The sequence below is a fragment of the Sciurus carolinensis genome, chromosome 17 (assembly GCF_902686445.1).
Source record: "Sciurus carolinensis chromosome 17, mSciCar1.2, whole genome shotgun sequence".
Classification (NCBI taxonomy): domain Eukaryota; kingdom Metazoa; phylum Chordata; class Mammalia; order Rodentia; family Sciuridae; genus Sciurus; species Sciurus carolinensis.
The window spans coordinates 4488299-4505828 of record NC_062229.1 but is presented as its reverse complement, the minus strand read 5'-3'; the positions used below and the strand labels follow the sequence as shown (position 1 = coordinate 4505828).

The window sequence follows — 17530 nt, the reverse complement described above, 5'->3', positions numbered from 1 at the left end:
GGTTCTAGTGTGTAGGCTTCACTAGAAAAGTAGTAAAGAAGTTCACACTTTCGCCAACGAGACGAGGAAAGGAGGGCAAAGAACAAGAAAGGGAGAAGAGTCCCGTGTGCAGAAAGGCCACGGGTATAGAGTCCAGTCCTGGAAACATCTGTCTGTAAGAAGGTAACGTTCCAGCAACATCTGGCAGTTTAAGCAAGAGCATCCAGGGGAGGGGACAGCACACACAAAGGTCCTGAGGCTGGAAAGATGGCTCTGTGGTCTGAATGAGAAGGATATAGAGGGGACCAGAGGAGCAGGAGATGTTTGTGAGCTGAGAGGCCAGAACCAGACCTGGGTGTCCTTGCAAGTGATGGGATGGCATCTTGTAGGTGTGCAGCGAGACCAGGGGAAATAGGTGGGAACGTGATCCTGTTTATGATCCCCAAAGAGATTCTCGCCGTGTGTGGTGGTGATGCCTGTAATTCCAGAGGCTCGGCAGGCGGAGGCAGGAGGGTGGCGGGTTCAAGGCCAAACTGGGCATTCTATCTCAACATAAAACATAAAAAGGGCTGGGGGGCGTAGCTCTGTGGTAGAGTGCCCCTGGGTTCAGTCCCAGGATGTCAAACAAACAAACAAAAACACTGAAACCAAAACCAAACAAAATCAGACAAGCAAACAAAACCCCAAAACAAACAAACAAAAACCAAAAGACATCCTCTCACGTTAGTGATGGAGCGGGACGGGGCATGATCCTCTTTACGTAGCCTTTCCTGTCAGGTCGGAGGGTTGGTCTACAGGTGGAAGGTCCTGGTGGGCCTGGGTGGTTCCAGGGTAGAGAGGAAAGGCTGGATTAGGAGAGAAGTGGGGCAGAGTCCCTTGGTGCCTCCTGTCCTGTCCTGTCATGTCCTACGTCCTGTCCTAATGGCGGACGACGTTCTCCCTCCACGTCCTCACGGATCCCTCAGAATCCATTCTCACGGAACGTGACTAGGGCAGTGGGAACGGCAGGCTCTGGGGCCACGGGCTGCAGGTTGAGCGTGTGAACTCTTTCTCGTCAGATTTTGGAATGACCAGAGACATCTACGAAACGGATTACTACCGGAAAGGCGGCAAGGGCCTGCTGCCCGTGCGGTGGATGGCACCCGAGTCCCTGAAGGACGGGGTCTTCACTGCTTCTTCCGACATGTGGTGAGTTGTGGTGGAGTGGTGACCAGAGGGCCCCGGCCTGTGACTAGGCGTGGGTGACGGGTCGGGGGGCGAGGAGAGCCGGCCTTCCTCACGTCTCTTCTGAGGACGTGAAGCCCTGTCTGCAGACCTTGCTCGGCTCCCGGGATGTCCCAGTCAAGACCTGAATCGCAGGACGAATTGTCCCATTAACAAGGTGCTAGTAACTGACAACCATGGTCTAGTAAATGTGTGTGTGTGTGTGTGTGTGTGTGTGTGCACGCACGTGCTGCTTCTTCATCCACTACTCTCGACCTGTTGGCAGGTCCTTCGGTGTGGTCCTCTGGGAGATCACCAGCCTGGCAGAGCAGCCTTACCAAGGCCTGTCTAACGAGCAGGTGCTGAAGTTCGTCATGGATGGCGGGTACCTGGAGCAGCCCGACAACTGTCCGGATACAGTGTAAGTGCAGAGACCCCTTCTCCACGCGTGTGCTCGAGTGTGCCCGTCCTACGCTGTGCACACACTTGTGTGCCAGTGTGTTTGCTTGCACTGTGTCTTCAGTGCACGCTTGCGTTTGCACGTGCCCGCATGTTTCCGTATTCGATCATCACGCATGCGCATGCCCTGGGTCCGCATCCCGCGTCTTCATGTCGTTTGCATTTCAGACGAGATCGGTTGCGTGCAGGGTGGTACGGTGTAGACCCGTTTCTGCATTTTGGGTCTTCATGAGCACACTCGTGTCCACATGCAGATCTTGTGTGCTTGTGCTTGTGTGCACACTTGGTGTGCACATCCTGCGATCTCTCCTCTCTGTGTGTGCACTTGGTGTGTTTATCAGGTGTCCGCATCCATGCGTGTGTTTCCACACCACGGCTTCACACACCTACTTTTATTGCATATCACATCTTTGGGAGGCTGTACAGGGAACCACGGGAATGGCAGTCTTGGAGAAGGAAACCTGGGGACTTGGGGGGCATTCTCTCCCTATGCTCGTGTTTTACTTTACACGCTTAGAATTGTATCAGGTAAATGTATTGGGTATCCCCCTACATATTTTTGTTTTAAATTTTTGTTATAGGGTCAAATAGTCAAAACACACATATGCCATAACACATTTGGAAAATTGTCTAGCCTCACTAATGGTCCAATAAATAAAGAGTAAATAGAGAAAAATACTGCATTTTAAAATTAGAGAAAAAGAAAAAAAGGAAGAAAAGAAGAAAGAGACTTAATACTCAGTGCTAGTGATGCTGTTGTTAGATAAGTATTCTTACTGCCTTTTGTACTAGCTACAGAGCAACGTTAGAGTTGCAAAGAAGAAAACCCTAAAATTTAAACATCCAACAATATGAGACTTGCTAAATAATTAATGAAATTTCAGCTGATGCTTGTGAAAATATGTTTAACTAATTGAATAAGCTGGTGTTCAAAGAGGAAAAAGTGTTTTCTATTACATTTCCAAATGTGTACAGGTAGAACAGACTAGGTGTGCTAGCCGAGGGAGAGCTGTGAGGGAGGTGTATTTTCTCTATACTTCCGGGTGTTTTTAAAACACATTCCACAATGAGTACTTAGTACACCAAAAATCCCTTACCAGTATTTATTTTTTATGCTTCTGAAAAGTTATGGAGGGAGATCGTTTTAATGCTTCCTCCCCCCACAAGAAGGAATCAATTTAGAAGGCTTCATATGACAAAATGTATGAAGCAGAGTTATTTGGAAACTGTGAGAAAAATATTTCTAAACCTTGCCTCTTGAAGATGTGCAGCTGGCGTTCCTTCTAGGATCAGGGAGATGAAGTAAACCCTAGGGCAGGAGTTCCAGACCTTTCCCACAAAGGGATACATTGTAAATGTTTCCAGCTTGGTGGGCTTCCTGGCTCTCAATCCAAGCTACTCCACTCTGATGGTTATAGCTCCAAGGTGGCTGTAGACATTATGCAAATGAATGGGTATGACCATGTGCCAATTAAACTTTATTCATAAACACATTCAGAGGGCCAGATTTTGTGCTAGGGTTGGCATTTGCCAGTTCCTGCACTAGAAGTTACAGTGGGGGAAGAAAGAGGTAAAATGGAAAACACAAGCCCCCGACCCGAGTCCCGAGTGCTTTTGGTTGAGTGAAGTGGTAGCCTGGAGGTCCCAAGGCAGCCTCTACGGATGCAGCATCTCCTCCTGCACATACTGTGAAGCCCACTGGCAGGAGCTGGATCTGTGATTGAGGCCCCTCCGGCCACCTCTGGCGATGGAGGGCTGGACCTTTGGCAGGTGCACCTGCTGGGTTTGAGCATCCCCACTCTGAGGGGTCTTCAAGACCAGCACTGCTGGTGGGCACAGGGGAACCCTTCCGGGTCGCCCAGGTGGGAATGGAGGGTTATCAAGTGTGCCAGGTGCAGAGGGGCGGAAGGTCGGGGATGGATGGCGGGACCCCCTCACTGCACCTGGTTCTGGAGTGAGACGGCCCCTTTGGCCCCCTTCTGGCACCCTCGAGTTGCCATTCCTGCCTTGACAAGTGCCGTCCCACGAGGTCCCCCAACACCAGCACTTGTCATCTCTGAGTGTGGGTGCAGGGCTGGACTCCCAGACTCATCCACGACGTGTCCCTCTGTCCCACAGCACCGAACTGATGCGCATGTGCTGGCAGTTCAACCCCAAGATGCGGCCCACCTTCCTGGAGATCGTCAACCTGCTCAAGGATGACCTGCACCCCAGCTTTCCAGAGGTGTCCTTCTTCCACAGCGAGGAGAACAAGGCTCCCGAGAGTGAGGAGCTGGAGATGGAGTTTGAGGACATGGAGAATGTGCCCTTGGATCGGTCCTCCCACTGTCAGAGGGAGGAGGCCGGGGGCCGGGAGGGAGGGTCCTCGCTGGGCATCAAGCGGAACTATGAGGAGCACATCCCCTACACCCACATGAATGGGGGCAAGAAGAACGGGCGGATTCTGACCTTGCCGCGCTCCAGCCCTTCCTAACAGTGCCTGCGCGGGGGGACGGGTCTCCGTTTTCACTTTCCTCTGGTCTGAACGCCTCTAGAAAACTCAGGATTCTCACGACTCTACCCCAACGTCAGACAGCGCTCAGAGATCGTTCCTGTACGTTTCTGTTCATCTTTTGGCCCAGAACACGCTGTGTGCTTGCCAACTCGACGGGTCCTCAGGAGACTTAACTGTGAACCTGGAGGGGACGGGGTTCCACGGCTGCTGCCCTTTGGGCGTCCACGGTTTCAAACCAGGATTTTTTTTTTCTAGTAGATTGAAAGAAAACACCCATTTTTACGAAGTTTTTATTTTTATTTTGTCTTCTGCTAGTGTCTGAGCTACAGTTTAAAAGAGAAAACTTGTTTGTGGGACAAAAGTTTGAAAGAAAGAAACAAACAAAACCCTGTCCCAGCAGAATCCCGAGCTTTACTGGGCGGGCTTCGGCATCCAGGCAGAAGGATTTGATTATTTTTTTTCTTGTTCACACCATCGGTTCCTCAAGTTGACCAATAGCTGCTGCTTTCCCACTTCTGATGAGGGCGCACAGCCCTGGCAGGTGTGCCCGCGTGTGCTTTGGTGTGCGTGCGTGTGCAGGGTAGAGGCAGCTGCGTGTGTGCGCGTGCGTGAGCATTCATGCTGGGTTGAGGCTCTGGAATGGGCTCTGACTGTCTGCGGTCGGCAGCTTCTTACTCCCTGGGAGGCTGTGCCCGAGACCGATCCTTCTCCTGTCAGGACTCTTGCCTCAGGTGTCTTTTCTCTCTTCCCTTTGGTGAATAAAATGTTTTCCAGGAGTCCAGGGAGGAGCATTTAGTTTGGAGTGATCATCTTGGCTGTTGGGAAGACCAAACAAAGCCAGGACAAAAAGACAAAGAAGCAAAAGGAAAAAAAAAGAAAAGAAAAGAAAAAAAAAAAAAAAACAAAAAACTGAGATGACAGAGTTTTGAGGATATACTTGTAACATATTTAATTTTTAAGAAATCTCTGGCATTAGCCTCATAAGTTATTGACTGTTTCCTGGAGGAGTTCTGGGTGGGTCTGCCTGTCTAGGGAGAGGGGGTGGGGCATGGGTAGCCTCTTACTTGGGTCTTAAAGGTGTGTTTTCTGGAAATTAGGCCACATTAGCTGCTAACCCTTTTGGACATTTTGAGGCCACATGGAGTGTGTGGACAACTGGGTTTTATGGTTGGTCTGGTTTGGACGTCAAGTTCTGCTGGAAATGTCCGGCTTGGATGAACTAGTAGTTACCTAGAGATGGGCCCACCTTCAAGAACACCTGTGTTCACCCTTTGGTTCTCTGTGCGTACCTCCCCCCGCCACCCCTGGCATTGCTTCTCCTGGGTGTGCACCTTCCTCAGTTACTGGGCAGACACAACAAATCAGATCCCAAAGACCAACACCAAGGATGGACTCTGAGAACATGAAGCAATATCACAGGGGATGCCCTGAGAATGTCGGTCCCCTCCATCCTTGGGACATGTGAGTGTCCTCAGTACCAATCTCCCAGAGCTGCCCTGTGCCCAAGAACCTCAGCTGGGTCAGGAGTGGTACCTGAGCATGTCCCTCAGGTGCTTATAATGTTGCAACCTCTAAGAGACTAACGTCTGGAGGAGAAACCATCAAAGACTTTCCCACCACTGAACGGGTGTGAACCCACAGTTTTTTTCTCCATGTGAGAAGAACCACAGCTGCTCAAGTGAAGAACATGGTGAACTCTCCACCTGGGTTCATCAAAACCGTGCCCACCGGTCACTCCTGAGTGTTTTCCTATAGGTGTTTGATTGCTTCCTTCTCCACTTCCTCTCATAAGAGTTGTGGGGCAGACATACAGTGACAACCTCCGAGCCCTCTCGATTCTGGGTTGAGAACACAGGTAGACATGAATTCAATCGCCTATTACTATCTTATTTATGTGATTTGAGAAAATACAACATGTAAAGTATTGCTGGGGAGCCTCAGTGATTGGGTACAAGAAGCAAGAGTACAGAAATTATTTTCGCCAATATTATTTTGTAAATAGAAGAGGGTCTGTATGTCAATTAAAGACACATAGATCTAGGTATTTTGTTCTTTTCGTAGTAAATTTGTAGTGGTAATATACTACACTAGCAGCCGTTTTCACATTTTTCTAATTCAGAAAGGTTTTCTTATATTAGTGGGAAAAAGTATTTATTTTAATATATAAAATCACTCTAAAAATCACTTTCATAAAAAATGGAGTGCATGTAAATTTTTATCAAAGAAAAATAAACAGGTGAATGTGGGTCATGATTTTTTTTTCCAGCACAGTCTACCTCAGCGTATTGTTAGGATGTGGTTCAATAACAGACATCTTCGAGACTTCAGAATTCTGCCTGGATCCAGTTCAAATCAGGAAAAAAGTGTATCAGCTGATTCCAAATGGCAGGGACCAGTGAGAATTTTGAGGGAGGGAGTTAGGATGGAGAAGTTGTAGCCTTCATGTGAACCTAAGTCCTGTTTCTCCCGACTGATAGTATTTCTCTCTGAATTAAATCTTCCTTTGAAAAAAAAAAAAAATCCTGCATCTATCGACACTGTGTGCCCCAAACATAAACCAAGTTTCAGGTCATTACAATGTAGCTGAAGTATGGATGGAGCACCTGGTTTGCCTTCCTCGGTTGACTTGTGGCTGTCTCATCTGCCACGGAAAAGACCAGCTTTGGCTCTGGGCCAGAATCCGTCATGCCCCTGTCCCACTGAATCCCTGAAAAGTGAGTGCAAAGATAGCTTGGGTTCTCTGAGCCCATTCCCAGTCCTTCAGACTGACGATGCCCTGGGGTGGGGGGCAGATGGATCGTATTCACAGGCACCTCACACACAAACACCTATTGCAGGGTCTCCTTTCACGGGAGACAGGGGCAGGGGGTGTTTCTGGAAATTCCAATTCAAAACTCAGCAGTGTGCTGAACACAATTTTAACCACAAAACCTTGAACCCTTGGCTTGGGACTTGATTGACCTCCAGCTGATACCGTCTGACCTTGTGCGACTTTGGGAAGGCTTGTGAAAGTCTGGCTGGGTCGGCAGGCAGGGCCCTTGTCTTGTTTGCCAAGCTTACTGCCCTTGTACTTCTGGCACTGCCCGGCGGACCCACTCCTCTCCACCCGTCTGGAGGGGGGTCGAGGGCCGGGCCTACCCTGTGCAAATGTGGCTCCACCAATCTCATTTTGATGTCTCCTGCTTCAGTGTGAAGGGCAGGCAGCTGTTGGTTCACAGAACTCCTTTTGGCGTTGGAAAATGTTGACAAACAACAGAAGTTTGGCCCGAGAAAGGCATGGCTGTCCTGGGAGTTGGAAGTGATGGGTTACCAAAAAAGCAACAAAACTGGCTTAGGTGAACATTCTCGTTATTTGTTTTTAAAGACATCCTCGTTCTTATGAGCACGTTTTCATCACATGTGGAATCGATGCAATTGTCTCTTCTTTCAGGAGGAGAATCCCAAACACATCTCTCTCCCTAGGTCAGGGCTGCCGAGCGCACACTAGGAAATGTGCGTGTTCTGTGAGCTCTCCTGAGTGCTGTCCTCTCATTTCAAGCTGGTGGGAAGGGGATGCTGCCGTTCTCTGGGTAAAGCACGATTTAATGAAAATGTGGAATCGAGGAGAGAGTTAGCACTAAGATGCTGTGACCTCTAGGAATGGTGCCACCAACCGATGAACAATCTTTGATCATGCCAGGGCAGATGGTCCAGTATTGGATGCGCTTGTTGGGTTAGGAAGTCCTTTCGCTGTAGACCACCATAACACTAGTTGATGGGCAGTGTGGCCATCGAGGTGTGGTTCCTGCTGGCCATCCTGGTAAGTGGACAGATGTGCTATTGTACCAGCAGTAGTCATTTTTCTACTCCATGGTGGGTGGAATTTGGGGATAAATGTCTTGTGGAGGCCATCTGGTGAGTCCTTGACACCTTAGGCTCTTCAGAAATTCGGGTTTTATTGGGGGTGGGGGAGGGGGAATGGTTTTTATATAAATGGTGTGCATAGAGTAGTGTCATTTCAGAAAATCTTCCAGAATGTTCTTAAGAATACTAATTTATGCCAGAGGTTGGAAATGGAAAGAACAGACCAGCACTTCTTCTTTAGAGCACATAAAAAGAAGCTGATGGCCTCTTAGGGGCTGTGACAAGGTAAATATATCCTTAGGGGTCCTCAAGAAATGGAGGCAAGCAATGACCTTTTGAGCTCACTGTTACCTTCTGATACTAATCAAGGTCCAGAACCAGCCTCTAGCCAAATGTTTATGTGGGTGTGGGCCATAAACATCCTTGTTAAAAACCAGATCATGGATCTGGGGCTCTCGGTTGCATTTGACAAGGAAGGACTGTCCCCGAGTGTGTGTGAACACACGCGTGCAGGCGGCTCACCCGGTCTTTATACTTTCTAGCAGGTCTGCTGTTCCCTGCCCCTTTGTGTGTCTGAGTGGCCTTGGCCCTGCATGTCGCAATGCAGATCAAATGTCCACAGCTTTTGCAGAAGGCAACTCAGAAACATGAAACCCACCCAAAGCCCAATTATTATGTTTTCAATGTTTTCCTACAAGAGCCAAGTAGCACCATGTACAGAATATGTCTTTTTTTGGTGGTGGGGGTGGGGGCCTGAAGGTATTGGAATTGTTCTGCATGTAAAATATGGGATAATTACTTGTTTATATTAAAATTCTGAATAAATTATCTGAGAATACTCTTGTGTTTGTGTGGCTGACCTCTGAGGGTCGTGGCTTTTGGGTGAGCTGTGCTGATGGAAATGTTGGGAAGTTGTGAGTGATGAGGGGAGGCAGAGCCTCGGGCTCGTCAACGCACGAGCTGAAGGTTACAGAGCTGCTGGCGGCAGAGTCGATGATCTCCGGGCTGCACCGCCAAACTGCTGGTCGACACGCTGCATTGCTTCCACAGCAGGCGCTCCCCAAGGCCTCCCGGGCCCCCCACAACCCAGCCACCCAGGGGCTCACTGTGGGGTCCCAGGGAGTTTGCTCGAGTCCATCATGGAAACTTGCATGTCAAGCATTTGAAATGTCATCCTTGGAGTGGAGACCTGCCCCTGAGGTGGGTGATGGATCATGGATTGAAAGCGATTTTGGACAGCCCTCCGCGAGCTGAATATAGAGCATAATGAAGAGGAGACTGACTCCCCATTTTTAGCTCCTTGTGTGACTTTTAAAGAGTCACATAATTTCACATGCAAGTTTTGGCTGCATAACAAACATCTCCAGAACTTAGTGGCTGAAAACAGTAAACATTTCTTTTTGAAAAACATTTAATTGATACATAAAAACATACAAGTGGCACATATTAATGGGGTACATGTATTCAATACCTGTGTGTCTGATGTCATGCTTCAGTCAGGTTAAATATATTTATCTTCCTCAACATTTATCATGTGTGGTGAAAGCTGGAGGAACATCCACACAGAGCATTCTGGCAGCTTCTAGTTCTGAGATGAGGTAAATGAGAAAAAAGAGGCAGTGCTGAGCGAGAAGGTGTGTGGGCACATCCCCGGCATCAAGGAGGAGCTGTGGACAGTTTCTCCCCCCCAGCAGCCCATTCACCTCAAGCTGGAATTCTCCAGATTTCTTGGGCTATTGGTTGTTTGCACATTTTTTCTCTAGTTTCCAGAGCTCTCTTAATTCAGACACCAGCCAAGAACAGAGCTTGGTGTATTTAGGGAACTGGGCTCAACCTACCTGAAACAGAGCACCGCCTGCCAACAGTGGGATATCGGGCTCCATGAGGACACACTTCCTGCTACTGTTGTGTTCAAAATCCATTTAGTCCAGACCCCTTTTCTGTAGGTAGTGTAAACACTTTCACATGCATGCATTCCTTGGAACTTCTAAATTCTATTCCTTTTATTGTGTATAAATTATTCTCCAGTTAAAAGAGGTGGAAATTAAACAAAATGGTGCCCAGCATACAGTTAGCATTCAGTGTCAGCTGTTGCTGCTATCAGTAACACCATCACCACCACTGCTACCACCATCACCACTACCTCTATCACCACCACCTCCATCACCACCACCACCATCACCACCACCACCATCACCATCACCACCACCTCCATCACCACCACCACCATCACCACTACCTCCATCACCACCACCACCACCATCACGATTACTACCACCACCACCAACATCATCACCACCACCACCATCACCACCACCACCATCACCACTAACTCCATCACCACCACCTCTATCACCACCACCACCACCATCACGATTACTACCACCACCACCACCACCATCACGATTACTACCACCACCATCACCACCACCACCATCACCACCACCTCCATCACCACCACCATCACCACCACCACCGTCACCATCACCACCATCACCATCACCACCACCTCCATCACCACCACCACCATCACCACCACCACCGTCACCATCACCACCATCACCATCACCACCACCTCCATCACCACCACCACCATCATCATCACCACCTCCATCACCACCACCACCGTCATCATCACCACCTCCATCACCACCACCACCTCCATCACTACCACCACCACCTCCATCACCACCACCACCACCACCACCACCATCACCACCACCTCCATCACCACCACCTCTATCACCACCTCCATCACCACCACCACCATCACCACCCCCACCACCACCACCACCATCACCACCACCTCCATCACCACCACCTCTATCACCACCACCTCCATCACCACCACCACCATCACTACCACCACCATCACCATCACCACCACCACCATCACCACCACCACCATCACCACCACCACCATCACCATCACCACCACCACCATCACCACCATCACCACTACCTCTGTCACCACCACCACCTCCATCACCACCACCACCATTTCCATCACCACCACCACCATCACCACCACCACCACCACCATCACCATAACCACCATCATCATCACCACCACCATCATCACCACTACCTCTGTCACCACCATCACCATCACCACCACCACCACCACCACCACCACCACCATCACCATAACCACCATTGTTGTCATTATCTGATGCCTCAGCAGCACTTTCCATCCCACCCTGATTTCCTGCCTCTTCCTTCCACTCCTCCAGATGGTTCTTTCCCTCCTGCAGCCCTCTCTCCTGTGTTTGTGGATGTGGGCTTCTCCTTGGCAGCCTCAATCCCTGCTTCTCCTTTTAATTTCTCTGCCTCCCTCCCTTGTGCTCTGGGTTTCTTGCTTGTCATCTCCATCCCTCCTTCTCACCTCCCTGGTCCTACCTTGTCTCTGCCCTTCCCTCTTTCCTTCTCTCCACTCTCCTCTCTCCTTCTAATCTGCCTCTTGCTCTTTCCCCCTTTCGTCTCCATTTTCTTCTGTGTTCTCTCCGTGGCCAGCTCTGTTGCTACCTCTCTTATTTGCGTTTCTCTTCCCCCTTTTCTCTGAATCTAGCTTGTCCACCTGCCATAGATCTCATCTTAGCTTCTCTTATCTTCCATTCCCCTCCCTCCCTGCCCCCATCTTTTCTCAGCCTTATGTCTGAATTTACTCTACCTTATTTTCCCCTCTGCCTCCTCTTCTTGTCCCTATTTTTACTCTGTCTCTCTGTTTTATCTGTCTTTGATCTGTCTACTTCTTGGTCACTCTCTCTGAATCACTTCCCTAGTTTGGGTCACTTCTCTTTCTGTGCATTTACATTTGTGCCACTCAGTCTCTGTCACACTGTCACTTAGGTCTTGCTTTCCTTTTCTCTCTCCTCTTTCTATTTCCCTTATCTCTTTCCCCTCCTTTTCCCCTGATTCTTTATTTCTCATATTCTCTTGATGCTTTCTAGATTTTTCCTTTGCCAGATTTTTTTATTGCTTTCTCTCCATGCATCCACCACCACCATCATCACCACTACCTCTGTCACCACCACCTCTCTCACCACCACCTCCATCACCACCACCACCATCACCACCACCTCCATCATCACCACCACCATCATCATCACCACCATCAACACCACTACCTCCATCACCACCACCACCATCATCACCACCACCTCCATCACCACCACCACCATCATCACCACCACCATCATCACCACCACCTCCATCACCACCACCACCATCATCGTCACCACCTTTTCTCCATTACTTTGCATTTTCCTTCTTCCCTTCCATCCATCCAGTCATCTCTGCCTGTCTGACCATCCATCCAAGGCTCCTGGCCAGTGGTCTGACTCTGGAAGGCTGTGAAAGCAAAGTCTTTGGTCTGGGCCACAGCCTTGTAGCCAGTGGAGCTCTGATTGGGCTCTGAATTGCAATGAGGAGGTGGGTGGTTGAAGCTGGGAACCAGGAGGCCCAATTTCTGGCCATGGCTCTGCCCCAAGTTGTGTGCTCTGTGCTCACAGCTGAGACCATGGCTAGTGAGTGGCAGTACATGGACACTTTGGTACCTCCGAAGTCCTCCACAAAAGAGAGCAATGTTCTTGACAGGGATGACGTGGTTGGCAGGTGGTCTATGTATGATGTGCTACAAGTGTCCCAGCTGTTGATCTCCAGCCTCTGTGAAGGCTGCTGACCTGTCTCCCATGGGCATAGTTCCAACATCATGAAACTGACTGTGCTGCCCAAAATTTAGGTGACTAGCTCAGAATCTTACACCCTGAGAACTCTAGAAGTTCTTGCTATAATCAGAAACCCACAGAAGGCCACTTTAGGGGACTCATCAGTGGGTCTACTCTACTGGATGCTGTGGTGGACCACTGTCGTGCATGCTGAGTGGACGAGGCAGGGGCTGTGGTATATCCTGTGGTCCAGGATGCTTTGATGTGCCATTCAGAACTCGTCGGAACTGGGGCATCACTCTTCCAGCTGTCAGAAAGGTTGTCCGCTGGGGTGCAGAACTGAGCCCAAGGTTACGCACTTCCCTGCAGTTGGCCACATCTGAAGACTGGTCAAAGTGGGATACAAAGGTCTGACCCCTGTGCCTAAATGAATGTTATGGGGTCAGTCATGCCCCTCAAAAGCTTTATAGAACTCTTAACCCCTGGAACCTCACAATAGGACCTCATTTGGAAATAGGTCATTGCAGATGTGATTCATAAGGTTGCTGTCACACTGGAGTGGAATGGCCCTAATCCAACATGACTGGCATCCTTATAAAGGTGTGAAATTTGGGCATTGCATACAGGGAGACTACATGAACCTGAAGATAGGGATAAGACGATGTCGCTGCAAGCCAAGGACTGTCACCAAAGATTGCCGGCAACCACCAGAAGCTGGGAGGCATGTGTTATGGTTTGGATGTGAGTGTCCCCCAAAAGTTCATATGTGACAATGCAGGAGGGTTCAGAAGAGAAATAATTGGGTTGTAAGAGTCTTAACCCAATCAGTGAATTAATCCCTGATGGGGATTATCTGGATGTATCTGAAGAGCAGAGTCTCTCTCTCTCTCTCTCTCTCTCTCTCTCTGCTTCTTAATGATGCAAGTTGCTTTCCTCTGCCACACTCTTCCACCATGATGTTCTGCCTCACCTGGAGCCCCGAGGAATGGAGCCGGCCTTCTATGAACTAAGAAACTGTGCGCCCTCAAATAAACCTTTCCTCCTCTATAATTGTACTGGTCGGGTCATTTAGTCACAGCAGTGAAAAAGCTGACTAAAACAGCATGGAACTTATTGTCCCTTACCATTCTCAGAAGGAACTAGCTGCTGGCCTTCAGAACTGCCAGAGGGTAAATTTCCATTGTTTAGTCTTCCAGTTTGTGATACTTTGTTACAAGCACCCCTTGCAATTTGAAAGGATGAAGGAGGACTCTGATGAACCACTATAGTTCTCATGCTCCTGTAGGATCAGAGAAGGCTCAGGCTGCAACTGCACTGAAGTTGAATTTCTTTCCTGGCTCAGCTCTTCTTCCCATGCCCCTTTATGCTGTTGATTCCAATCTATCCCTGCTAAACTGGCTCATGTCAACACCCATCTCAGATGTGGATAGGATGCGTTTGCTGTGTAACAAACATCCCCAATACTTAATGGTTTAAAATGACAGATAATTATTATTTCTCACCATTCCATGGGTCAGGCAAGAAGATAGCTTAGGCTGGCAGGTCTGGCCTCTCGGATCAGCTGAAGGTTTCTCTGGGGTTCACTGATCCTGGATGGCCTTAGTCACCTGTGTGGTGATAGCAGTCTGGTGGATTTGAGTCCTACCCTTTGGGAACTCAACCTACCACAACCAGAGACATTAGGAGCACAGGAAGCCTCTCACACATAGGTACAGAACTGGAGCCACGGAAGGTCAGTGAACTCCCCACGGTCACACAGCACACACTTGTCTTGTCTCACCCTGTGTTTTGTTTGACAGTCCTACAGGTGTATCTGCCATTCCAGTACTAGGGAGGGGCAGGGAGCTGCCATTGTGAGCTTTCGTGGATCCCTGAGAGACGCTGGATGCCAGAGAACGACCCTAGGGGAATGCAGCCAAGGGTTTCTGCATCATTGAGGCACGACTGACGCAGCAAGGCTTCCAGTTAGAGAGCTGTGAGTTGTCCGGTTGTTCACGGGGTGATCTTGGACAACTCATCTATCCCCGAGCCTCAGTTTCCTCATTTTAAAGGGGACAGTCACAGACCCTCTCTTGCAGAATATCATGAGATGAAACTGGCTCTGTCTGGAAAGGCATGAAGCCCAGACCTTGGCACACACTGCAAGCTCAGCAAATGTGAAGCAGCCCCATCAGCTCGTCCTGGATGAACGCACAGCTTTGAGCCTCCGTGAGCGGCGCCAGGGTGTGTGGAGTCACTTCACGAAGCCCGCCTGGATCGGGACCCCGTGAGGATTGCTCAGGACAATCCTGGCTTGTAGATGTGGGACTCAACTTTCAGGGAGTTGAAGGAACGTCTCAAGACCCCCCACCCATTCTGTCCCGTCACGTTGGGGACAGTGGCTGTGGACTACCAATTCTGGGGTGACTCGTCCCACCCTTGGTAGTTGTCACATCTTTGTGTTTGTGGCTTTGTGTGATCCCCTCCTTGAGCGTGGGCAGAACATGAGACTTGCTTCTGTGGATCGACCATGGTCAGGATGACATTTTCACTTCCAAGGTTACTTTACGTAATACTTCATTGTTTCGGCAGACTCGAGTGAGGGATTGTCCTGGTGGCTTTGAAGAGCAAAGTTTACTGTTGTGATCTGTCTTTGGAAAGGGCCACATGGGGAGGAACCGCAGCAGCCCAGAACCTGCGGGCAGCTCTTAGCTCGGGTCCTGTATCTGCCAGGAAGAGAATTCTCCCAGCAACCTGAGTGAGCCTGTCAGCAGAGTCTTCCCCAGTCACGCCGCCGGGTGCCAACACAGCCTCCTGAGATTCTGAAGCAGCCAAGTCGTGCCCAAGCTCCTAGACCTCGAAAATCGCAAGGTCACAAGGGTGCATTGTCTTGTCACTCAAGGTTTTGTAAAGCAAGAGGAAAAGACTAAAACAGCACAGTGACCTGCTTCAAGGCACAGATGGAGCTATTTCCTGTGTGGCCCATAGTGACTTCCCTCAGTGCTAACCAACTGGGGTTCATCATTGGCATCCACGTCATCCCTGTGTTCCTGGAAGGGGGCATCTCTGTGTGTGCCCTCCTCCCCTCATAGAGTAACCCAAGAGTGCAAGATGCTCCATTTGCAAATCCTAGATTACTCTGCCTTGGACTGCTCCATGCAGATCCCTTAAAGATCAAGAGCAAATTCCTGGATGGGCGTGGTGGCACAGGCCTGTCATCCCAGGATCACAAATTCCAGGCAGTCTGGGTAATTAGTGAGACTGTCTCAAAATAAAAAGGGCTGGAGATGTAGCTCAGTGGTAGAGCATCTCTGGGAAGAGTGGGAAAGTAGGGACGGTCTGTGTGTGTGTTTGTGTGTATGAGAGAAAGAGAGAGAGAGAGAGAGAGAGAGAGAGAGAGAGAGAGAGAGAGAGAGAGAGAGAGAGAGAGAGAATATATTTCTGGTTAGACTTGGAAAGCTCCAAAACTGATGTTCTACCACCCCCTTGTGGTTTATGTATATTTAGTCAGTTATGTTTTTTCCTAGGAACTTTTTTGGGGGAGATCTCTTTTCCAAATTTGGGACCTGAGGTTCAAAATGATCTCTCATCTTTGTAGTTATGTACAGATCTCCATTTCTATTTTTGTCAGAATTTTGTTGATTTCAATTTTTTTCAGTTGACTTTCTCTATTGTATTTTTTTTTGAGGGGGTATGCTTAACCACTGAGCCACATCCCCAGCCCTTTTTTTACATTATTTAGAGGAAGGATCTTGCTAAATTGCTTAGGGCCTCGCTAAGCTGCTGAGGCTGGCTTTGAATTCACCATCCTCCTGCCTCAACCTCCCCGCAGCTGGGACCACAGGTGCACACCACCACACCCAGCCGTATTTTGATTTAGAGTGTGTTTGGCCCTCTCTGTTATTTCCCTCAGTTTGCTTGAGATGAGTATTTTGTGCTGTACTGTCTATAATTTCTTTTCTGTCGTTTTTGAGGTGCTGGGGATGCAACCCAGGGTCTTGTGCGTGCTAGACAAGGGCTCTACCACTGACTCCACCACAGCCCATGATGATCATTTCTCCGGCTGATATTGGTCTCTGTGTTTTCAGGCAGCCACCTCTTTGCTGAGCCCTGCCTTGACCTTTCCCTGGAGTTGAACAGAGAGGGAAAGATCTCTGGTGTTCCTTCTTATAAGGACACCGGTCCTATCAGATTAGGACTCCACCCTCATAATTTCATTTAACCTTAATTACTTCCTCACAGACCCCATCTCCAAATACAGCCCAACCTACGAGCTTCAACAGGTGGGATGGGGCACCCATGAACATTCAGTCACAAGGGAGCCTTGGGGTGAGTAAGTTTATATGAGATGATCACAGATACACCGTCCATTAACCTGAGGGAGGGACAAAAGTGAGCCATGGACGTTCCCGAGGAAGAGCATCCCAGGCAGAAGACACAAATGCGAAAGTCCTGAGAGGGGAAGAAATGTGTTTGGATACTTCAAAGATGAGGGAGGAAGTCAGAGTGACTGGAGGAAAGTCAAGAAGAGCAAGCAAGAAGAGCAGCAGCTCAGTTCAGAGAGCTAGCTTCTGGCTGGATCGGGAGGGTCTCGCTGGCCACTTTAAGAACATTAGCTTTTACACACTGTGAAATACAATTTACATCTTAAAAGAACATCTTGGCGCTTTGCGCTGGGAATAAAGAAGAGCAAGGGGGAAGTGGTAGATCCGTTCAGAGGCTACTGGAATAATCACAGTGGGGAATGGTGGGGATGGTCAGAGGCGATGGGGAGCAGAGGTGGGATTCCAGGTATTTACGTTTAAGCTAAGCCAACAGGCTTTACTGAGGTGTGGGATGCATTTTATATTTGGTCTTTCCAATATCTGAAGACTCTGTGGGTCTACTTTTATAGTTGCTGTGGTTG

The 17530-nt window shown here is 49.1% G+C and overlaps 1 protein-coding gene across 5 annotated transcripts in view; it reads left to right on the top strand.

Annotated features, from left to right (window-relative positions):
- Positions 1-8816, top strand: part of Insr (insulin receptor) — a 132957-nt gene extending 124141 nt beyond the window's left edge. For all 5 annotated transcript variants that reach the window (XM_047530737.1, XM_047530736.1, XM_047530735.1 and 2 more), the window contains 3 exons: positions 1038-1167; positions 1469-1603; positions 3760-8816. In XM_047530737.1, coding sequence (XP_047386693.1) covers positions 1038-1167; positions 1469-1603; positions 3760-4114 — 620 coding nt within the window. In that variant the 3' untranslated portion in view covers positions 4115-8816. The remainder of the gene's footprint in view (positions 1-1037; positions 1168-1468; positions 1604-3759) is intronic.
- Positions 8817-17530: the final 8714 nt, after the last annotated feature.